The sequence below is a fragment of the Ptychodera flava genome, chromosome 18, assembly GCF_041260155.1.
Source record: "Ptychodera flava strain L36383 chromosome 18, AS_Pfla_20210202, whole genome shotgun sequence".
Taxonomy (NCBI): Eukaryota; Metazoa; Hemichordata; class Enteropneusta; family Ptychoderidae; genus Ptychodera; species Ptychodera flava.
Genome location: NC_091945.1, coordinates 7,861,892 through 7,886,607, shown reverse-complemented (window position 1 = coordinate 7,886,607; position 24,716 = coordinate 7,861,892). Strand labels below are relative to the sequence as shown.

Genomic DNA, 24,716 nt, shown 5'->3' with positions numbered 1-24,716 from the left:
TGTACAGTGAGCGAGCGCCAGCCCGGCCGATGGAAGAACAACCACAATAAAAAACTATATGTCAACAATTTGAGAGTAGTTTAAAATCCTTTGGCACACTCTGTGTACACAACATCGTACGAAGCGACGACATGTACCGCGCGCATGAAGTGCGCTGGCTAAAGTGACTCCCCAGGGTATTGCTAAAAAGAGTTTTGTCAGATAAGCACGTTTTGTCAGATAAGCGCCGTACACACGTGAATGTAGGTATATGATAATCGTTGTTTTGTTGCGTTGACTTAGATCCTTGTTGCGTTTACTTAATTCCTTTAATGTTATTGGATGGTCATTCGTCCGCAGAAAACAATTGATACGGTAAACTTGCATAGCTCTTATTGATTCGTTGTAGATGATGAACTACCGATTATCCTCTGCCCTCAAGACATCGAAACATTCACTGGCCATAGATTGCCAACATCTGTTGTAAACTGGCAATTTCCAAATGCCACTGATAATTCAGGAATTGTAGTAGTAAATAGCGGCTTCTCATCAGGTAGTCCATTTAGAGTTGGGATGACGCTGGTCACTTATAATGCAAGTGATCCTTTTGGAAATGTGAAAACGTGCGGCTTTAATATAACAGTAAGAGGTAAGTTTTATTTGGCATATTGCATTTGCCTAATTAATACCAACTTATTTGTTAATAAATTATGTTAATCTTCCCGTTGTCGTGTGACTATTAATTCCTGTCTAGGATTTAAGAATGAAGGCGTAAATTGGCACATAAGGAGACTGAAATTCTTGTGTTAGAGGACTCTGTCGTTAAAATAGATTAGATAAGACTGTCTTAATCCTACTAGTACCCTGCAATTATATATAAGATGTAACATTGATTTGCATTACGGGAAGGCTCCATTAACTTGGATGGTACCTGAAACCCGAGTTGCTGCCTGTTCAACTCGGACGACAAACAGAAGACTTTTAATCCCCAAAAGTGTTAATGTTCCATTGTTGCATTTATCTTATCCAGCCGGTGCTATGAAAGGAACGTAAGGGCTGTAACGACTCACTCAATACCACGGGCACACACATATGCTTGCACATGGAACTATGTTGACAGGAAAAAGTGAACTACCCACTTTTCAACGTCAAGTAATCTAGTTTCTTCTTTAATTTAGGCTCTAAACTAAGTTTTAGAAATATGGTGAAACAAAACATCGTTCTTCGTTCATTTTCATTCGAGTTTCCTATTTTCACTTTAGTAACGCGCATTGATCATATATGCAAATGTGATCAGAATAGCATGGAACGTTCTTTCCACGTGTACAGCTTTTCATACACATGCTAACAACGTAACGTGTCCTAGGTTTTACTCCAAGAGCTGCGCGTATCCTGTGACATCTCCGCACGAATCTAAAACCTCCGGCAACCAACAGACAAAGTCCTACTCTTGCGCAAAAAATCAAAGTTTTCAAGCATCGACTTTCTCTTCCGCTATGCACACTACCACGGCCAGCCCCTCCACAAAACGCGATGTCGATCGACTTGAATATTGAGACCATGATCGACCATGGATGGATTGACGTGGCGTTTCAAAAGTGTGAAAAATGAGACTCAGTAACTTTTGGTCGTTTTACATTTGATGAAAACCTACCAAACCCATCATACAAGGCCCTACTCTTAGCAGAAAACCAAAGCTCTCAAGCGTCGACTTTCTCTTCCGCGTTTGAGACTCTTTCTTCTCTATCGCGTTTGAGAGAAACAAGCGTCGGCTTTATTCGGAAACGGTCGACTTTTCGTGGGCGTAACGTCAGTCCAATGGTAAACTATACCCGCTGTGAACGACGTAATAATTCGGGCTATAGTCGGGAAAGCAAGGTTGACCTCGAGAGCGATTCCCAGTACAGTACAACACGTTCGCAGATCGTCGTACTACAGGCTGATACTAGATAGCAACAAGTTCACCGCGTAAATTGCTAGACTACATATAGCCACATCGGCACTTCTGAAATGTTATCTCCGGCTTGCAAGACAACAAAAATATCAAAATATTATAATCAAAACCAGAATTCCGGGGCAGGAGAGCGAAACATTGCTGAAAAGTAGCCGGCTAAAATACAGAAGTAGCCGGTCAATTAGGCCGGCATCCGGCTAAAAATGAACAAGCTGCAAAGAGAGAGGCTTGTTGCGATGGACAAGTAGCCTTTGGCTTTTTGACCAGAAAAATAAGTGAGTGTTCATTGATAATTCAAAGACTGGATCCGTTGACACCAAAGTTTGCTCGCGACTTTCATTGCATTGCATGCACCTTTCCGCAATGCCACTCATTGAGTCTGAACTGAAATTGAAAGAGTACGTTTTAGTAAAAGTCCTGTTTTGTTGTGCTGATTTTTGCTACCGTACTTTCTTTTATAGGGTTATAAACATTCATACAAAGCAAAAAATCTTCAGTTTGTCTCCCTTCGATAGTACAGAGATATTGTGTGACAGGAAAACTTTAGTTGAAAGAACAATGATCTTTGTGAACGTACGCTCAACCAGCTAAAATAGCTTTTCATATGCAAAATCAGCGTACGTTAATTAACTGCTGGTATTGTTTAAACAGCATTTTATTGAAAGGGATTCTATAGTACCATTGTTTTTGTAAACTCTTCATGCAATTTTATGAACTAAATAATGACCTCAATGTAACAGCAAGAGCAGGACGGCACTTTTAACGCCGGACAGAGCCGTCATCTAGTCAGGCGCCGACTGGCATTGGCCATGCTAAAAGTAGTTCCGGCAGTGCTAATGTTCTGTTTACACTAAAAGATAATCTGTTCGTATATGTTGACATAGAGATTAATCCTCTCATAATCAACTCGGGTGAGTCGGGTACTTCTAAGTTAATGGAGCGTTCCCGTAATGGTTTGCATTTACAGAGTATTTGACTACACTATCAAAGTCGTGGTATCTAAAATTAAGTAAAATCCTAACATTTTAATGTGACTCGAAAACAGGAAAGTAAAGGCACCTTGTTGTTATGAAGCTGAAATTTTAAAGTTAAAATGAGCTGTAGACAGAAAGTTAACAACTGTTTAGGCCCTCAGAACTTTCTTAACAAAATAATTCCAGCTTTGCGAAGGCTATTAATTTACAAAATAATTGTGAACGTCTTGATAAATTCATTACATCTTAGTTTGACATTCGTACACGTCTTTCTTCAGATTGTTGAAAGGCACAACAGAAGGTGTTTCTTATAAATTTTAATGGACGTAATGGTAACTGTGTCTTATAAAACAATTTACTTTTCCATTATAATACAGATAATGAACCTCCTGAGATTATATGTCCAAGAAACCGGACAAGCGAAGCGATCAATGTACCCTTCATCAATGTTAACTGGAGCCTTAGTGAAATCATCGTCACAGACAATGTAGACAAACATCTTGTAGCAGAAAGTCGATATAAACCAGGATCACAGTTTTTTGCAGGAGCAACTCATGTAAAGTACAGTGTAACTGATACAGCAGGAAATAATGCCTTCTGTTTTTTCACTGTGACTGTTCAAGGTGAGTAAAGCAGTCTCGAAAGATTTGCATAATGAGTCCTTACAATACTTATTTGATGATTCATTTGGGAGAGAAGCAATTAACTTTTTCACAAAACCTATTATTCTGTAAAATTGCAATCCTACACACCATTGAATGATTGCAAATAAACGAATGCTAAAATTTGCTGTATGTTGATTAAATGTCTCAAACTGTACCTTTCTCATCCCACTTGGCCAAGTGGCTTAAATCAAGTGTAGGATGCAAAGTATTGAGAATAGGTGTGTGAACAATACTGTTTACAAGTATCAATCCCACATTACTGCAGCGTGGCTACGTTTACCATAAGCATGTCTGTCTACTAACACCATTACAACTTCATTTGGCCCGACCCGCTGCAATCACATGCTTCTATGTTTGATTCAGTCTACATTGTTTTTATGACTTCATAATGTTATAATGAGAGATATTGTATTGAAACAAATGTGTCATATACACTGAGAGTGACAGTTTTCGGACGACCTCCGTTTTCGGACATTTAACGACATGCTGTTCGTTGTACTCACTTTGCTCCGTATTGATAGCGTTTGACAAGTCATGCTACCGCATATTAAGTCAGGTGACGCTGCTGTCCTGTTTTGGATAGTTTTTTTTTCGGTAGAAGCTATTTCGGGCGCTACAAACTTGGCGAAGTTAGCCACACCGTACGATTCAAGGTATCGAACGCAACACACAGAGACAGCCCGTGTCCGATATCTAAGCTCTATATACGTCGAAATATAGTTGAGTCGTCAATGGATTAAACGTAATAATTATCACGAAATATTTCCATTTAGTTTTCTAAACACATCGAAATTGAAAATCGGGATTCGAAGTTTCAAAATATCGGTATTTAGCCCCATAATCATATTCCAAATACGATGTCCCATTACTACGATAGCAGTCCGATTGCTACGCACTCAACGTGGGTAAAAAATTTGGCAATTTGGCCCCCTAAATGCCACTTCTGTCGGTGTTAACAGTTTGAGGATAAACACAATAAAGTTTCGAAAGGCATGATAATAAGATTTCGTAGTGCTCGTCATTTATGAAACGGCTTTGGGCAAAATTCACTACCCTGTCCGAAACTGTCACACTGAGTGTACTGGTAAGTAAACCATTATTGATTAGGATACATTATGTAGCTATTCTATTCTATGATTAGGCCTAAAACTCAGGTAAGCTAAACTTGTTGCAAAACATTGGTCAACTAGAATGGTATTACACTAGGTCGATATCATTGAGTTTGCGCAGCCATGTAACTTTAGGAAAGTGACAGTGCACTGTTAGGAGTCGCGCCAGCGGCTTACAGATTCATAATATACTATTCGAGTAACCGGAAGTGTACCCGACTTTCATGGGCGCCGCCGTGTTTTTTGAGTCCTCTTAAATTAGCAAATACGAATCGTGCAAAGTATTATTTTATAACAATCCAGAAATAAAATGTCTCTTTAATTAAGCAGTAAGTATTATTATCCACCTTGTCACTGATACAAAATATTGCTACTATCACGCCTAAAAATAGAAAAAGAGAGAAAAGTGTCGTGCAGACGAACGAGGGCATACGCAAAAAATGCTGGTATTGAACTTTAGAAAGCGCCCTCTGTGTCAATAACTAGATGCAAAAATTTCCAGTTTTAAGACGGAACGCTAGTTTTCAGCTTGCAAGTCGAAGATGCAGAGTAGTGCAGTTACTATTGCAACGATGATGGCACAATATATTCCTTTTTCAAACATAATAGGTAGTTATGATGTTAAAAATAGCCAATTTTTGTCTAATAGTTTTTCACATTGAACAGAAACTCTATACCTGTAGGGTCTGACATCGTGTACGTGGACTGTTTTCATCAGAGGGTAAACTGGGCATAGTTGTAGTACAAACGTATATAGCAAGTAACAATTAATTCAATTTTATCCTTTTCTATTACTAAATCCTGAATTAATACTAATAATATTTCTAATCTAAGCCCCTGGCGCGACACCAAGGGCTGAGCCCTATATAATATTAGTGGGAAACTTTAGGAGAAAGGTATTTAAAAGTGATAAAAAGTAATCATTTTGAACCATAGCTCCTACTATGTTTGGGACAGAGAGCTTCTCTTATCAGAACAACCCATTGTGGAGTAGGATTTGTGGTATATGATATCTTTTATTTCAAGAAATCCGTGACAAAGTGGTCAAATGGCTGCCTCCTTGAAGAGACCAGAAGTGCTCTCTTTTTAGGCTTGTAGGTATACTGATTGCATTCATAATTGGAATACATTGTACACGCGTTCTTCTGAATGCTCGCTTCACGATCGGCCTTAGTCCGCGCTCGCTATTTATACAAGATAAGTGACTTTTCTCGAATTTTTTATTCAGTATATTTTCTGTTAGTCTGATCACGTGAGCCTGACGAATGCTGTTGCGATACTGTAGCAGACTGTCAAGGAAATCAGAATTGGAAATAGAACACATTGTGATTATTACGATGTCACCACACTTAGATGTTTCTTTTCGACAAAATTGATAGAGCCTTACCGGGTTTTGAATACACGTATTGATTACCTTTCAATGTAAACCTTGTTGTTTCCATCCGAAAATCAAGCACATGCATGTATTAAGGTCTAAATTGGTGCTCCTTTAATCATACCACCAAGAGTACTTGAATCTTATGCCCCATCTATTATTCAAGATCTGAATACATATTCAACATCTGAGCTCCACTTAGATTTTTTGATGACGTGTTCCAAAGACAATTGCAGAGGTTTCTAGCAGTTTTACAGGCAATGAAAACAACAAACGATATTCCTTTTCGTTGTAAATTTTCCCCTGCTACTGAACCGTCTTATACTTTTAGCAATACAGTATGGTGGAACTGTCGTGTAGAAATCGTGTCTTAAATATTTTCTCTGGCCACGACTCTCATGTTATTACTGTGATAGCAGCTTACTAAAAAGAGACCATTGGGAATATGGAATTGGACTGTTGTCTTGATGTTGTCTTGATGACAAGTTCAAAACAAAACCTTTTCGAGGTTAAAATGATTGAACGTTTTGTGATTCGTCCAGTGCGAATTCACTTTAGTTCTCTTTAGATTCAGTAAGAGTAGATGACACGTCGATTTCATAAAGATTAATGATTAACACTTGATATATTAATATATTAAATAAATGTACGCAGCTGAATAGAATCAGAGTGCTAACACCCAAGATGCCCTATAATCTGTTAATTCCGGGCATTTGAATACGATGAAGGGTTTATTGCCAAAGATCACCCTCTTACACCATGCATTGTATCAACACGGGTGCCATAAACATTATACAACAGCAGTAATCTACCCTGATTAATCTTGTGTGATATATGATGAGCCTTTATAAAAAGTAACACCAAGATTTTTCTATTACGCATTGTCAGGGAACTTTAGGTTGTCTGATGGAATATTGCCAATGGGAGGACGACTCGAGAGGCTGGCGTTTGATGAACTTGGGAATTTTCTAAACGCTCAGACAGTTTGTAACATGAAATGGAATGACTTTGTTGCGGATGCAGCCTGTAGGGAGTTAGGTAAGATATAATCATGAGCCATTGTAAGTTGATATTTTATAATAACTCATGCATTTGATTTGCTATTTGAGTTCAAATGCTGATTTACACCCATAGACACAAAATAACGTGTTTCTGTTTAAACAAATCAGACCTGGATATAATGCATCGGAAAATGTGATACGTAAGGTGCCGTAAAATAAATTCTTTGTTTGCCGTCCGCGTGCGCGAAGGTTGTCGGCCGAAATCTGAAATACAAACACAGATCGTCTGCTAGAAAATAGGGCGCATTATTCCCTACCTTTGGGACATTTTCAGAATGCCATCACACAGCAGTTTACTTAAATGTCGCACAAACGCAGATGTCGTACGATGGTTTGTTTTCATGCCCGTGAATATGAATAATATCGTAAACATAGTAACTTTACGGGTAAAACGAAAATTGTGATTTGTACAAAGATCATAATCAACCACAAAATAAAATGGAGAATTTGTGGGCCAAGTTTAAACGCCGTTTTTCAAAACATCTTCGGATTTGCAAAATTTTTGCAGCTCGCGCACTACTCACTGACAGGTTTTGGGGCCCCTTAGACGTTCGCACGGGAAATTTTCGTAAATTTTGACGATTTGTCGGTGTTCGTTGATAATATAATTGAAATGACAGACTCCGCGCTTAGCATTCACGTTTATTAATGGGCGTGGACGAGAGGAAAGCCAAATTAACAGGCTGGGCAAGCCTCGCCCGTTAATATTTGGCTTTCCTCTCCCCCTTGCCCATAAATAAACGTTAATGGTCATCGCGTCGTCCGTTATTTCTATAATATTTGCCATAGCGTATATACCATATGTAATGAAAAGACCCATTTTGCTGTACAACATATACGAAAGTCTTAGTGCTCCACCACACCAATTTCTGCTGCAGGCAAATTTAAGTATTCCAACTGAGACTTCTTCCCGTCCTGGAGGGTCTATAAATAGAGATATGATGGTGGATGAATATTAAGTATCTTTGTCGTTTATTGCTTGTGTAGCATATTAAATGATCACGGAAAATAATACTCTAAATTTCATGTAATTCTACGGTTTAGTGCCAATCTTTTTAAAAGCTCTAATAAATTGGACGTATTCTATACTGTCGGCATACATTTCTACATATATTGTGATATATAGATGAAGATTACAGGGGATTATTAATCAGCAGGACATAATATTTTTATACCTGCAATATTGACGATCAAAGGCATTTACTTTTGAGGCTGAAGAAAATCCTGCACAACTGGATTGATCTAGAAATGTTCTACATATAAAAATGGATTGAATGAATGTGCACGAATACCTTAGGGACTGGTCAGTTTCTTCAGCCTGGGGGGGGGGGCGGTGGATTCATGGGGGGGGGGTCACCCTGTTTTGACTTTGGTGATAGAGGGGGTCACCATGTTTTTGAAATGCCCAATAGGGGGAAGGGTCAGTGTGTTTTTGAATTTTGACACAGGCTCATCATTGCCTAAAATGCTAGTGTCAGCCACAAAATTCATCATTCAGTTGTATTTTCGGCGCGCCCTTCGGGCGCGTAAGTTTAATAATCAGTCATATTTTTAGCACGCCCAATTTTAACATATCAAGCATACATACATCAGAGATATCTGTATGTTCAATATTTTTTCAGCGTGCTCTTCAAGCTCATTACTTTAATATATCATACATCTTTCAGCATGCCCTTCAGGTGCATGACTTTAATATACAAGGCATATATATCAGAGATATCAGGATGTTTCATATTTTTTGGCGCGCCCTTCGGGCGACATACTTTCAGAGATATCTTGATGTTTGCTAAGTGAAAGTGTACCATTATGAAATCTGCAGTTCATATGAAAATCATGACAAAGTCCTGATACTTTTCTGTTCTCTCTGTGAGAATTCTGTATGAGAAAGCAACATGCACAAATATTTCACAATATATATTTGATACAGTGACTTATTTTAGAGATAGAAAAATGACAAGATATCTTTCCTTCTCATTGATGCAATTATTTTCCTTTGTTTCACAGGTTTTCTGTAGAAAGGTGCTTTTTATGAACAAAATAACAGTTAAAAAAGGCAGTTTTTGTCATTATCAGCTGTGCTTTTATGGTTTCAATGTTACACAAGAAAAGGTCTCTCAGACACTGTACACATCAGATTTGGCTAAAAAAGCTCTCTATGGCTCCTCAGTAGATTTAATTGGATGGTTGGCAAGTCTTAACACCCATCAAAGTTTTTGATTCACTGCTTTTTCCTCTTTGATATTAATGATTGACATCCATTTCTGTACAACAGTCAGGACATCTGGTTAAGCAGAGAAAGTGTGAAATACATTCACAGCTCATCAAAATACAGCTTATTCAAAATGTACTGTATTTAAACTTTAAGATTGACACTTTGAAATTCCTATCTTACAACTGACATGTCAACAATTTCACTAAAACATAGAATGACTATTTAAAATATAAATATATGTAAAATGTAAAATATAATATATATATATATATATATATATATATATATATATATATATATATAATTTATGTCCATCTTTTGTTTTACCTTTGTCGCGCCCGGGGGGGGGGGTCACCCTGTTTTAGAAATTTGGAATAGGGGGGGTCACCCTGTTTTCACAATTTGGAATAGGGGGGGGTCAGCCACTTTTGACGTCGGCAAAAAATAATCCACCGGCCCCCCCAGGCCGAAGAAACTGACCAGTCCCTAAGTGCTGGTAGCATTACAAATTTGTAGTCACCCAACACAGAGGGCGCTATCATGTGACCTCAAGTCACATGTATTTGACAATGTGTTCTTTGCTTGGTGCGTCTCCGCGCGCCAGCAGAAGCCATGTTGGAGGGTCCGACGAAACTGGCGAACGGAAGTCATCGGTTGATGCCCTCGGTCAGCAAAATAGGCATGCACAGGGCCGCCCTCACTCACCATCTCGAACGATTACTAAGTGAAATACAGCGATCACGAGTAGAAGCTGCCCACATTGAAGGTCGGCAAATAGAAAGCGGCCGCGATCAGCCGTATCACTGTCAGACCAGTCGAACCCAGCCAGACCAGACCAACGCACGGGGCTGTGGATAATTAAAACGCGCAATGCAACTTCTGCCTTTAAACGGGGTAGGAGAGGGGGATTTGGCAGTGTTTCGATTACCGTGCGCAAAATTGCTTTACATGTTTTATATCGCAAAATCTCAGTACATGTTTTTATGTATCGCAAAATATCGCTTTATTCTTTGGGATGTAGCAGGCTAGTGTGGCACCGGCGCTTCACTAGCATTCTTTTGACATACGTAATGATCGCGTGTAAAATAACGTAACAATTATCTTTGATACATTGTTTCAATTCATTTCATTCTATTGGTTGAGTCATTGTCGAGTTTGCGCTGAACAAAGATTAATGGTAAGGTATGCCGCGGCCGGGGATGGTGGTAGCGTAAGCGTGATTGTGAAAGTGATAAATATATGAAAATATCAATTTTCCCCTTTTTATTTTCAAAATATAAGGAGAGTTATGGTTTTGTTCGTTTACATTATGTCATGTATATGTAATTCAAAACTGGTTGTGATTAGTATGAAAAACATGTATTGGCCCGTTTTTTTGCCGAAAAAAACTAGAATGGGATCCTCCATCCACGGTGAAATCCCGCCACGCACCACCATGAGATAAAGTAATGACGAAACATACACGTGTGTGAAAGTTGACCAGCCATCATGTTCGTATCAATTTCAAACTACTCTTTACGGGACGGTACAAACTAATACTGGTGAGATTTAGAAAAAATCCTTCCTGTGATTAAGAACGGTTTGTCAACGCCTATGTTGTACTGAACCAGAACGAAGGCAAGCGCAAACATGACGTGGTATAAACGCCCAAGAGAAACGGAAAGCTGAATACAAAGGTAATCCAACACCGCTAAAGAAATATTTGCTGGGTTCTGTTAACAGGAAACAGAACTTTGACGAGAAATGCAGGAAGAATACGAAATTGAGCTTTTTAGAACATGTTGACAAATCTACATAAATCAACATGTGTGGCAATCACAATGTGATTTCAAGTGAACCCACTGTCGAGTCAGGGCAAATTGACAAACTTTAAGGCAAATTGATGACGAGAGAAGAGAGTTATGAAGCAACCCAATCGCTCCCAAACATCGGGAATTTCTAAAAAAAAGAGCTACTGAACAATGTATTTGTGGCAAAAATTACGAGCTGTGTATCATTGAGTTTCTTTATTCCATCGGCATACAATTAGAAGAATTACTTACTGAAGATGTTTTGTTCGTAACATCATTTGTGTCAGTGTTACTGCAAGTTTCGAAGTCAGTCAGTATAGTCAGAAAGGCAGCCGGAGAGTAGAATGAACTCTCACAGAAACAGAAAAAGAAAAGTATCAAACCTGATACAAGTGTGCATCATGAGCCAGAAAAACGTAGCACTAGTACTAACAATGCTGATAGTTGTGTCCCAGTCATATCAGATGCGGTGCCGTGTAAGAGAGGGCCCATACGGTACCACACCATGCACACTTTCCCGCAATCATGGATGAGACAATAGACTTTCTAAGACTTCATTCATTCTCGGCTAAAGATCATCGACGAAACGGCACTGCGAAGAGTACTGGAGTGTCACTTTGTCAAGTGTCGACATTTGATAAATTTTATACCTGGCTTGAAAAAGCACGGGATTAATAGATCAACTGTGCATCGACTGATGTTGTCACCAAAAAGATATAGCGAAATCGCTCGTTGCAAAAGAAAATCTCCATTTCCACTATACATATGCACATTTGAACTATGCAATGGAATGAGAAGAAAACAATTGCACTATCATGTGACGATAAAAGTAAATCAAATGTTGGCACACTGGCTGTATCGGGATATCACCAATTTTGTTCACCCTTTTTGGTGGATGACAGTCGTAACTATCAAGATAATGACTTCCCGTATAGAGAAAGTAAGATAATTCCATCGGGATACCTTTGGTTAATTAAACCCCGTGAAGAAGAAAACCATTTGTCCAGCTGTAGGAAGTCAGTTTCCCGCTGTTTGCTAAATGCTAGATTGGCTATAGGATTTGTTAAGTGCCGAAGTCGATCCCTTAAAACTTTACGGACAATACAGGAAGGAGATGTCAACAATCACAAGTTGAAACGTGACAAATTTTTACGTTTGCATTTCGCGTATCCAAGAACTGGTGAACTGTACGTGGTGAATAGGGCCACAAACTCCGTTTGTCAAGCGCTCAGATACATGCGAATGATTTACATGATACTGTGAAGCCAATAATAGCTGATGAATAGAAATGTGTTGTTGTATCTGTCAGCGATGGTGGCAGTGATTGGTTCTTGAAATCGATTATCAACATGCTATACTTTGGGCGTGTGTGGCGAAATTTAAACCTTGATATTTTGGTGCTAACGTTTTATGCTGCAGGACATAGCGCTCTCAACATGATTGAGCATGCATGGTCGCCTCTGTAAAAACTACTAGCGGATGGAACATTATCAATCTTACTCCCGGGCGAAAATAAACCTCCGTACTTACAAACAGGTCTGAACGAGTCTCAACTAGTGAAACACGAAATTTAGCGGCGGTTAGAAGCATTACAGTCTTGGAAAGGTCGGTCAACAGCAACACTAGTGGATGCACAAATGTGGACAAATGCGTCTCAGTCGGGGTGAAATGCTAGGTGCCTCCAATTCGAGGCAGCAGGGCATTGGAACAAAAGAACATCAATGCAACATTCAAAATACTGAGAGCTCATGGATATACTGATGGGATTGAAACCCTTTGCCACAAAACTGAAAGGCAAAACGCATCAAAAGTTGTCAGACAATGTCACAGTAGCATATATTCGAATCATTTGGGTGGAAGCACACAGTTAGTCCATGAAGTATGGATGGAAGCTCACGACTCCAAAATAAAATGATCAGCAAAACAACTACCAGGCAAAACAAAATGCCAGGCAGATATGTTATCCAGGATAGTGGATCATCAGGATTGAAATTGCAAACAAAACGTTTCCTGATGTTAGACAATATGTTGGGACATCACAGTATAGACTGCTTTCCCAGTATGGGAAACACAAAGATACAAGTTTACAACAGTTTTAGGTACGACCCTTTTATCTACGGAATCGATGCTTTGTCACAACAAAATAGGAGAGACAACAACAATTATATGAATCAACCATTCCGATTACTGCCAAATGTGTTACAGGTAGTACAGAGACAACAGGCAGAAGCAACAGTGATTGCGCCGTATTGGTCGGCACAGCCGCGGTTCCAGGAACTCAAACGAATGACTGTTGCTACGCCACTTCGTCTACCAAACTCACGTCGAACATTCTGGAAAATTTGAACTAAGTCAGAGCCAAGGAAATACCAAAGGTGGAAGATATATGCTTGGAGGATATCTGGAAGAAATGATTGATATATGAATGATGTTCATCATATCGGGCAACAAAACAATACCTCCTATGTTGGGCGGACTCAACAGTTACCTTGTATAATCGTTTTATCAGACAGTTTTACATATACTTTGTGGAAAGACAGTTACATTTTCCCCATCCGATACATCTATTATTGCACAATATATGTGCAATATTGCTAACAGTTCAAATAAACCGAGATCACAATTACGATCAGTCTCCAACATGGGGAAGTCTGTACATTGCATTTAAAAACCAAATCTTATGACTTAACTAATAATAAGTAACTTTATGTCAGGTCTTGTCAATTCAGGCACAGTAGAACAATGAAAAACTCATCAGCAATGCCGGTGTCAGCCTTCCATGAGTTATTTGTGTCATGGTCAGACGATAAAAACTGAGCATCAAACAGTTTCGCCATAAAAAAGGTAACATTGGTCTTCGACCATCGGATGTTATTCCCTGAAGGCCAAAACTTTTAACCCTGATACATGTAAAAGGAGCAAATTTGTTTTGCGACCAGTTCAATGATTCAATATTGAGAAAAGTGTCAATATCGCATTTTTTGTATCGAGAATGAAACTAGTCGTATAGGTTTTGAGGTGTGTTTAACACTTTCAACTATTTAATCAGATATGAACTGAAAATTCTGACGTGTTTCATTATATTGAGGCTATGTGTAAATTTGAACCTTTGTCACATGTTTGCAAATTCATTGAAAGTGTTATGATCAACATAATGAATAATATTCAGCAAAGATTAAATCTAAATCCAAATATATATCCCCAATCAGGAAAGTTTATTAAAATATGCAAATTAGGAATTGACTAAAATGTTCTCATTAAATATGGAAATTAGGAATTGGCTGAAGTAAAGATGTTAAATGACTTTCAATAATGTCGTATCATAGTATCTTTAATGTTAAAAGCAATTCGTCAACTTTGGTCCAGTAAAGAAAGATAAATATCACTAATTAGGAAAATTCATTAAATATGCAAATTAGGAATTGGCTGAAGTAAAAAAGTTTAATGACTTTCAATAATGTTGTTTTATAGTATCTTCAATATATGTTGCAAGATTCATCAACTTCAGTCGAGTCAATTCAGATATATATCCCTAATAAGTAAAGTTCATTTAGTATGTAAATAAGGAATGGCTGAAGTGAAATTGCTTAATGATTTTCAATAATGTTATATCATAGTATCTTCAATGTACATGCAAGTTTCATCAACTTTGGTCAAGTCAATTCAGATAATCTATATCTAATTATGAAAGTTTATTAAATATGCAAATAAGTATTTGGCTGAAGTAAAAATGCTTAATGACTTATATGAGTTTATATGAGTTATATACCTAATTACAAAGTTCATTAAATATGCAAATGAACCCTTAATTAACTTCACACTACTAAATGCTTTACAACAAAGTTAGATATCTGTCGGACCAGTATATGCAACAGTTTTCAACACATTTGATGCAGTTATTTCAGAGTAATATGACTAATTATAAAACTTCATGATATATGCTAATGAGCTATTTATTAACTTGACACTGCTCAATGCTTCTCAGTACAATTCGATATTTATCAGGTCACCATCTGTAGCAAGTTTCATCAAATTTATAGCTGTAATTTTGGAGTAATATCACTTATTACAAAGTTAATTCAATATGCAAATGAAGCCTTTATTTACTCCACACAACTAAATACACAACACCAAAATTAGATATTTGTCGGATCAGTATCTGCAGCAGATTTCATCACATTTGGTGCAGTTATGTTGGAGTCATATGACTAATTACAAAACTTCATAAAATAAGCAAATGAGCTATTCGTTAACTTGACAATGCACATACTTCTCAGTACAATTCGATATATACCAGATCAATTTCTGTACCAAATTTCACTGACTTGGATGCTGTAATTTCAGAGTCATATATCTAATTAAAAAATTCATTAAATATGCAAATGAACCATTAATTAACTTCACACTTCTAAATACTTTACACCACAATTAGATATCACTTGGATTTGTATCTGCAGCAGATTTCATCACATCTGGTGCAATTATATCGGAGTTATATGACTAATTACAAAACTTCATAAAATATGCAAATGAGCTATTTATTAATTTGACACTGCCCAATGCTTCTAAGTATAATTAGATATATATCAGATCAATATTTGTTGCGAGTATCATCAAGTTTGGTGCAGGAAATTTAGAGTTATGTCACTAAAACAAAAGTTCATTAAATATGCAAATTAGCGGGTAATTGACATGACACTAACAGTATCATAATAATGTTTTGAGATTGTCATCTGTGAAAAGTTTCATTAAATTTTGTTCAGTATTTCTTGATATATGTATACACAGTCATTACTGTCTCCATAGGGAAACCATTGTACAGAAAAAAAAACGATATTGCATAAATTCATTAATATGCAATCCACACTAACCAAAATATAATCAGTTCTTGTAAACAGCATGTGGTACCTGTCTATCAAATCTAACATGAATCTGTTCAGGCGTTTCTGAGTTATCGTTTAAACAGACAGAAAGACAGACAGGCAGACAGACAGACAGACACACACACACGGACAGACAGACAGACATCGCTATGACATTAGCCTACGTGTTCACACACGTGAGCTAAAAATTGGACCCTGTTAACACTTTATTTGATCACATTCAGCATAATAGCAAACAAGAGATAATCCAGTATTTAGCAGTTTTAATGTCCCATGCAGTTGAAGCCCCTATTAACGCTCGAATTTAGATGTTTAGAAGTACAACAGAACTAGCTGGTTCAGCGGGAAGATAATATGTGAATGATTTTCGCCCCACTACAGCTACTACGTCTGCGATCACAGCTAACATTGATCCGGAGATTATCACGAAAAGTGGAAGTCGGAAAACGAGATCTTTTTTACCAAATTATTAGACCAAGCGCTAGATTCTTAATGCAGTACATTAATTAATAGAAAAGGTAACTCTCCAAGTGGGCATATTGTATTGACGTTTAATGTTAAAGTTCATTAAACTTGTTGTTTCAACTCACAGTGTTGTGCGACGTAAGTTTACAAAAACTAATAGTGATAATTTCTTTAAAGGATATCCTCTGGGATCTGCACAATGGTTTTCAACGACATTCTATGGAGAAGGAATTGGTGATGACATCTTGATGACAAATTTTACTTGTGTTGAACAAACATCATCCCTCAGTATATGCCTACATAGTCAAGGAGTCATTGACAGCAGTTTCGAATCCAACGCCAGTTGCGCTTATGAAAATTCATCACTCTCAAATTGCCATAATCTGACTATGCAACCTGTGTGTAACCACACCAATGATGTCTCGATTCTCTGTCAAAGTGAGTAGTTATCATTCGTCTTTCAATACCTGAAACGGACGAAAGGGACAACGTGAAAGCAAACATTTGTGACTGCCTTATCCTGATCGAGTTCCCCCTGGAAAAATACCAAAACGTTGTAATCATTGTCGAAATACATATACATGAATGCCTGCGCGAACTAGTTCTTCACCGAATTCATGGATGTGGACGCTTTAATCAATTTATCTTGGCAAATGAACATTTTATTGTTTTAACTACAAACCTTTAACTCTGATAAAAGATTTTCTTTCCTTTTTGTTCGTCAGGCTCAAAATTTAGTTTGTTTACTGATATCAACATGCAATGTACAAAATCTGGTAGCAAATAACTTTTTTAAGTGTATATGAGTTTTCAATTTCTATTGTACGACAGCAGAATTCAACATTTGAATGGATAGGAATAATGTCCAAAGTCGATAATAATGCATGGTGTCTGTGCTTGAAGAGTCTCCCTTCTGTATATACAATGTGTCATCCATTCGCTTACTCTCGCTTTTATGGAAAATGATAAAATGATACTCCAAGATGATCAGATGTTATTGACATAACCTCCGTTCTTACCAATGCTGCAAATAAAGCTTTGCACAATACCTGACATATTATGCATACAAATGTAATTATCGACGTTTTTCCTTTTTCACAAATATACATCGGAAAACGCTGTTTGTCACACTCTTTCGTTTATTGGGTACGCAAAAATAATTTGTTTTTATTTCTTTTCACAAGGTGGAGCGCGATTAGTTGGTGGCTCTAGACACAATGAAGGTCGTGTAGAAATTCTTTATAGTGGAACCTGGGGATCAGTCTGCGATAAAGGATGGGATATTAATGATGCTAACGTCGCATGCAGACAGTTAGGTATGCATAAATTTACAACCAGTGTTTCATCGAGAATGCAAGAGTACGAAATGAAATAGATATGCCATTCAGTGTCAATTTCAAGGGTCGGGTGCTCGAATTATAGAGAACACAATCGGAACTATTTTGTGATTATAAGATGAACAGTAAAAGTCACAGAATATGCTCTCTAAGAGAGAGTTTACTCAAGCATTTAGTAATTATCAATTTTTCTAGTGAAAATATCAAAACTGTAATTATCCAATCAAAAGTTAAAGTAGTATAAAAATTGTAATATTTAAAGCCATCTGCTTTTCACAAATTGTAAATTTATCCTTTTTGACAATTTTTAAGGATAATTCATCTCATTGATACACATTCTTGCAAATGTCAAGATTAAAGGTCAAAACTTGATAAATGCTGTAGTGTTTAGAGGACCTGGATGCATTTGAAGGTTTTGGGATCATATCTGATTGGCTCTTTACTATTTTAAAGTGCCTCTCTACGCCAGTCCTTCAAAAATTGTGTAGGGTCATATCTAAGTGGTCCCTTAAAAAGATTTAGGGACACATCAGGGTGGTCCCCGAAAGATTCAGGGACACATAAGGTTGGTTCCTGAAAGATTCAAGGACTCATCCGGGTGGTCCCTGAAATTTTCAAGGTCACATCAGAGTGGTCTCTTTAAGATCCAGGGACACATCAGGGTGGTCTCTGAATGTTTGAAGGACTCGTCTTGCAGTGACGGTCTTTGAAAGTTTCAAGGTCACATTAGGATAGTCCTTGAAAGATTCAAAGACACCTCAGGTTGGTCCATGAAAGTTTCAAGGACTCATAGTCTGAGTCATATTCATGCTACGATCACAGTTGCTGACATCATTGTCAAGATCGGGCACAGCAATGTCACTCCATAAAGGACCATGGTAACAGACATCGAATTCATCGGTGATATCCAGTATTCCGTTGCTTTCCATGTAATCCTGTCATTCAATAATTGGGGTAATGGACGTCCTACATTCAGAATCGGTAACCTTTCCTGACGAAGGACTTAGTACAGTGGACAAAATTCATTCGAACGTCGCACCGTTTACACACTCTACTTGAAACAATGCAGAGTCTCACATCAATGTGACCCGTGACCTGTACTATGTCAATTAGCAACGACCATATTAGTTGGTGTACGATTCGGTGTCTCGCTTAACGAGAAAAGTATCATTGACTACATCTCCAAATTAATCATGAAGACTGTAACATACACCCACAGTATTTTAAATGGTGGGAAAACTTTACAGCATTAAAGAGCAACATGTACCTTACCCAGGACCTTACACAAATGAGCGATGCGCCCTAGGTGTCCCTGTAGGTTAAAATAGAATATGCCATCATGAAATGATTGTTTGCGAATTGTTTACTGTTCAGACCAGCGGCGTGTCGGCTACCGACAGCATATTTCAGCGAGCGAGTACATTACCATAAATCGTCAAGACTGCTCATCTAAATCGTCTGTAGGTTCAGCCCAGTTCATCACATTTATGCCAGGGAGAATATGCCTTGTAGATCTCATTGCGTGATAAATACGCAAAGATGTGTTTCAGTGCCTCCCGACCAGTCACATATCGGAGCGATGAGGACACCGCGTTAAGCCATTACATAATCTTAACTTCGACCGTCATGAATATTGACGCTGTATGTGCAGGAAGTTTGAACAAATCTTTTCCGAGATTCCTCTGCCTGTCAGCTTTACCAAGTAATGCTTGTGAATGCACAAGCTGACGGGCGAAAGTCACATCAGGATAGTCCTTGAAAGATTCAGGGTCTCATCTGGGTGGTCCCTGAAAGTTTCAAGGTGGTTCTTAAAAGTTTCAAGGACCCATCTGGGTGGTCCCTGAAAGTTTCAAGGTCAAGTCAGTGTGGTCTCTAAAAGATTTAGGGTCTCCTCGGAGTGGTCCCTGAAAGCTGCAAAGACATCTCTGTACAGTCCCTAAAATTCCAGACAAAAACTATTTGTTCCTGCCATTAATATTTTAAGGTTTCAACAGACAGATGATATTGATTACTTTTTTACATCTACCAAAAATAATTCATTTTTAATAGAAGGGCTGAAATAGTTCAGTGATTTTTAAAAACTTCAAGCATTAATTAGCACACTCACAAGAAAAGGGTTGTTTAATCAAATTTACCAGGTCTCAATTCCTTGTATATGAAATAAATACATGTACAAGACATTTTCTTAACATCTACCAAATCGTGTGAAAGAGAGATCACCAAAAATACATACACTAGAGCAGAACTGATTTGGGTGAGGTAGAAGGCCATTTTCTAATCGAAAATTTAAAATTTTATCATGCATCGTTTTGTGAGAATAACGAATGCCTACAAATCAACCTTGGAAAAGGAATTTGTATCTTGACTTACACCTAAACAAAATTGACAAATCAGTTACATTTAATGGGTTCTCCTTTCCTATGAGTGCGAAAAGCTAGACAAAAATGTAAAATTTGTTAGAGATATATTTGATAATTGTGCAATTAGTAATAATTTATGAAATTTGCCCTCGTCTTCACACAATAACACTGTTAGATTGATGGTTTTTAAATAGATTAAATCAAAATGCTCAAGATCTTATATTCACAAAATAGTTCCAAGTGTGTTAGTGATGTGCTTTAAATGTATGTCCATGACCTGTTTGTGTTTGAAGTCGAATTGTACCGTGTAATCTGCTACTCCTCCGATGTAGCACCTATTCAGCAAATTACTTTGGATGGGTGGTATTAATAGTTGGTTTGAAGTGCTTTTGATATACTGGATAAATGTAAAGATATATACAAAATGTGCATATTTAGTCAAAAGGCCTTAAATAGCACTAATTACAGAACCACTTGGACGTTTACAGGCGCAAGCAAGTGAATTACATGGTCACAAAGAAGGACTGACATGATTGGCTACTGTCTCACACTCCGAGTTTGACAGGAAGGCCGAGTGTGCCTTTATTCACTTCGCCAAGATGAAAAACTGCACAATCATCATTAATCGCTATAAATGTATAAATATTAACTATGCAAGAAACTCTTAGCAACCACACAACATCCTGTTAATTTATACTAAACATCTGTTTGGAAGGTCAAGACAGACAGTATTTACTGAGATATTAGCATACTCAGAATACGAATCTGTCAGTATTTTGTGAACTTTGACAAGGAACACAGTATTGTGAAAAAGACCAAACTAATCCCCGTCGTAGTAATGTCAATATTACTGGTGTGAAGCTTTTTAAGACATGTACAGCCAATAACTGTTCATAGAACTAACAATGAGGAACGAAATTTAGAAACAGCACATTGCAACGATTACAGCAGCAGCAACAACAACAACAACAACAACAACAACGACAACAACAATGATTTTAATCAGCACTCGATCCCTAGCAGTTACGGGCCTGTAGCTTGTAATCTAGAGCTACTTTCATAACTAATAAATCATGAGATGATGCTGAAATGGTTATGAATGTAGCAAAATTTTCAATTGACATCATTTTGGCTTGCTTCATACATGGCAAGTTAAATGCATTAAAGAATGCTTATTTCCCAAGTTTTTATGTTTATCAAGAACAGGGTACTAGGTAACAGTATTAATCACACATTATGAATGGTTGGCCCAACAGACATTGATTGTTTTATAAGCATATTCATGCTTGATTATATCACTGCAAGTTATTGGCACAATTACTGATCGATGTCATTCTTCTAAAATGCGTTTATTATGCTTAACCACTGGCACATAATTTACACAACGTTTCCCTTGCTTGTTTTGATGTCCTCATAACCAAATGACTGAAAAAAATTGGACAGTTTTGCTAACCCTCAAAAAATAATATATATTGAGAATTTTAAATTCGGAAAGAGTAACTCATATGTTTTTTTGATGGTTTTAACTAAAAATATGAAGACAGGGAATTTGTTATATAGTACCATCTTGCACTGCTTTGCTTTAAATATGACACCAAAAGATTTGTCTTAACTTTGATACGGAAGTTTAAATATAATGTTACACTTTCAAAAAAGGTGTCGGAGACCATGATGTGAAATATAGGCCTTAATGAAAAGGGCAGGTCATGTAATTTTCAAGCAATTACTTTAGGTTTGACATTGTGACTCACCTCACAATACGAATTATTTTTTTTTTTGAAATGTAGTAAATAAAATGAACAGTGACCCAATGGGTCAATTACTTTACCAAAACTATTTATTAAGGTTCTGCATTTTTTATAATAAAACACAAAAATGCATGAATTATAAATATATTATATATTATCGTTCGCCCAGTTCAGCGATGAAATTCGTTTCTTAGCTTCGATGTAGTGTGTATGTGCGATGTATGATAGTGAGCATGCGTGCGTGAGTGCTTCACAAACTCTACAACGTGTTGAGCGGTCTCAGTCAGAAAAATGTAACAACTTAGCCGGCTATTGAACCACTCTTTTTGGGAGTGGAGATTTAGCCGACTGGTTCTGTCTCTGGCCTCTCAGCTAGGCGACTGATGCCGTATGTTGTGGGTTCGAATCCGATTGAAAACTATCCGTATTTTCTATCCTGGGTTGGTAACACTGCTGGTGGACAGACTTGTCCCCGAGGTTATCGTTCGCCCAGTTCAGCGATGAAATTCGTTTCTTCGCTTCGATGTAGTGTGTATGTGCGATGTATGATAGTGAGCATGCGTGCGTGAGTGCTTCACGAACTCTACAACGTGTTGAGCGGTCTCAGTCAGAAAAATGTAACAACTTAGCCGGCTATTGAACCACTCTTTTTTGGGAGTGGAGATTTAGCCGACTGGTTCTGTCTCTGGCCTCTCAGCTAGGCGACTGATGCCGTATGTTGTGGGTTCGAATCCGATTGAAAACTATCCGTATTTTCTATCCTGGGTTGGTAACACTGCTGGTGGACAGAATTGTCCCCGAGGTTATCGTTCGCCCAGTTCAGCGATGAAATTCGTTTCTTCGCTTCGATGTAGTGTGTATGTGCGATGTATGATAGTGAGCATGCGTGCGTGAGTGCTTCACGAACTCTACAACGTGTTGAGCGGTCTCAGTCAGAAAAATGTAACAACTTAGCCGGCTATTGAACCACTCTTTTTTGGGAGTGGAGATTTAGCCGACTGGTTCTGTCTCTGGCCTCTCAGCTAGGCGATTGATGCCGTATGTTGTGGGTTCGAATCCGATTGAAAACTATCCGTATTTTCTATCCTGGGTTGGTAACACTGCTGGTGGACAGAATTGTCCCCGAGGTTATCGTTCGCCCAGTTCAGCGATGAAATTCGTTTCTTCGCTTCGATGTAGTGTGTATGTGCGATGTATGATAGTGAGCATGCGTGCGTGAGTGCTTCACGAACTCTACAACGTGTTGAGCGGTCTCAGTCAGAAAAATGTAACAACTTAGCCGGCTATTGAACCACTCTTTTTTGGGAGTGGAGATTTAGCCGACTGGTTCTGTCTCTGGCCTCTCAGCTAGGCGACTGATGCCGTATGTTGTGGGTTCGAATCCGATTGAAAACTATCCGTATACATTGGTGCAACATTCAGTTTAGTAAACACTTAAAACGCAAAAAATGTCTGTACACTATTTGAAAGACTTAAACTTTTGCTCAAAAAAATTTAGCAAATGAAAGGATCAACCATTGTTTCATTTTAGACAAACCGAAATAAGTGAAAGATTTTCTATCCGTAAAAGCTTTAAAATGAGTCCTACAAGTGGCGGATCAGAAGAAAAACTGTAGCAATTTGAGAGTACGACTATCTGTCCCCGAGACGCGTTCTACCTTAAGTACAAGGACTTCCAAAGATGTCATAGAGATGGAAACAGAGTCACTTGATTTAGGTATTGATCTGTTTCTGTCAGACTTTGGGGTCGTAACAGTGAATTATTTATTTCACATTTAATGCACATTAAAATTTAAATGTGCTTATTTTCTACACACAGGTTATACACTTGGCGCTGTTGAAGTGATGAATAATGCATATTTTGGTAGAAATGTCGGCAGTCCAATATGGTTATCTAATTTAAATTGTCATGGAAATGAAAACAGTTTGCTGGCTTGCAATACTGGGAAGCGATATGGCATAAATAATTGTCGAATTGACAACACAGCAGGGGTCGTTTGTCAAGGTAAATCTTACAATTATTCCCAACAACTCAAAGCTACCATCCTTTGCATATGCGAAATTTTTCAGCAATGCAAGGGTTGAAAACCAATTCCAAATAGCAGTGTTTATGAAAACATCACATGTGCATGTTCTCATTCAGACATTGAGAATCAAAAAACCAACCCGAGAAAAAAACTGTAAGACTGTTATTGCTTTCAGATGATTGCAATTATTAGTTTGTATTACTGACACCCTCAAGATTAGAGAGGTATATGCCATGTGCATGTTCCTTGCATGCGCCACACAACATTGCATGATGTCCATGGCTAGATTATTGTCCTGATAAATTTCTCAATTGGTCAATTTCTCTACAGGACATGTGCGGCTCGGAGAATCCACAAGTGATGTAGAAATATTTCACAGAGGGAGATGGGGAAAAGTGTGTTATGATAGCAACTGGGATATTTCTGAAGGAAATGTTGTTTGTAGGGAACTAGGCAAGTTGGTTTTTGGTTCTGAATATATCAATCTATTCAAGGTTGTGCTTCACAGCGTATTTTCCTCAAAATAACTTTATCAGAGGTTCATTCAATTTTTATTAATTTTGTATCAAAGTTTCAATATTGAATGGTTGACATTAGGCTAAGAAAGGCGCGTAAATTTTTGCGGAGTTTCTGTCTTCTCTATTCTCCCTTTCAACATTAAAAAAAAACTTTACTCATACTGGAAATAATTGTGTGAGTTGTTCTTATTGTTATTTTTAAATACTATGTTGCAAAAGACAATTTTGTTTGGCGATAATACTCATGATTTTTAATAAG

The 24,716-nt window shown here is 37.8% G+C and overlaps 1 protein-coding gene across 1 annotated transcript; it reads left to right on the top strand.

The window, feature by feature from the left end:
- The first annotated feature begins 552 nt into the window (after window positions 1–552).
- LOC139117906 (CD5 antigen-like) lies at window positions 553–24,716 on the top strand. The gene is made up of 8 exons (XM_070681142.1): window positions 553–628; window positions 2,707–2,844; window positions 3,285–3,530; window positions 6,945–7,094; window positions 16,645–16,905; window positions 17,652–17,783; window positions 23,732–23,917; window positions 24,270–24,716. The coding sequence occupies exons 1-8, from the start codon at window positions 553–555 to the stop codon at window positions 24,464–24,466; spliced, it is 1,386 nt and encodes a 461-aa protein (XP_070537243.1). The 3' UTR covers window positions 24,467–24,716.

Excerpts from the sequence above, each read along its gene's own strand:
- LOC139117906 (XM_070681142.1), top strand. The coding sequence starts at position 553 with ATGACGCTGGTCACTTATAATGCAAGTGATCCTTTTGGAAATGTGAAA. Across the intron at positions 3,531-6,944 it reads TTTCACTGTGACTGTTCAAG|GGAACTTTAGGTTGTCTGAT; the intron begins GTGAGTAAAGCA and ends ACGCATTGTCAG. Across the intron at positions 7,095-16,644 it reads TGCAGCCTGTAGGGAGTTAG|GATATCCTCTGGGATCTGCA; the intron begins GTAAGATATAAT and ends ATTTCTTTAAAG.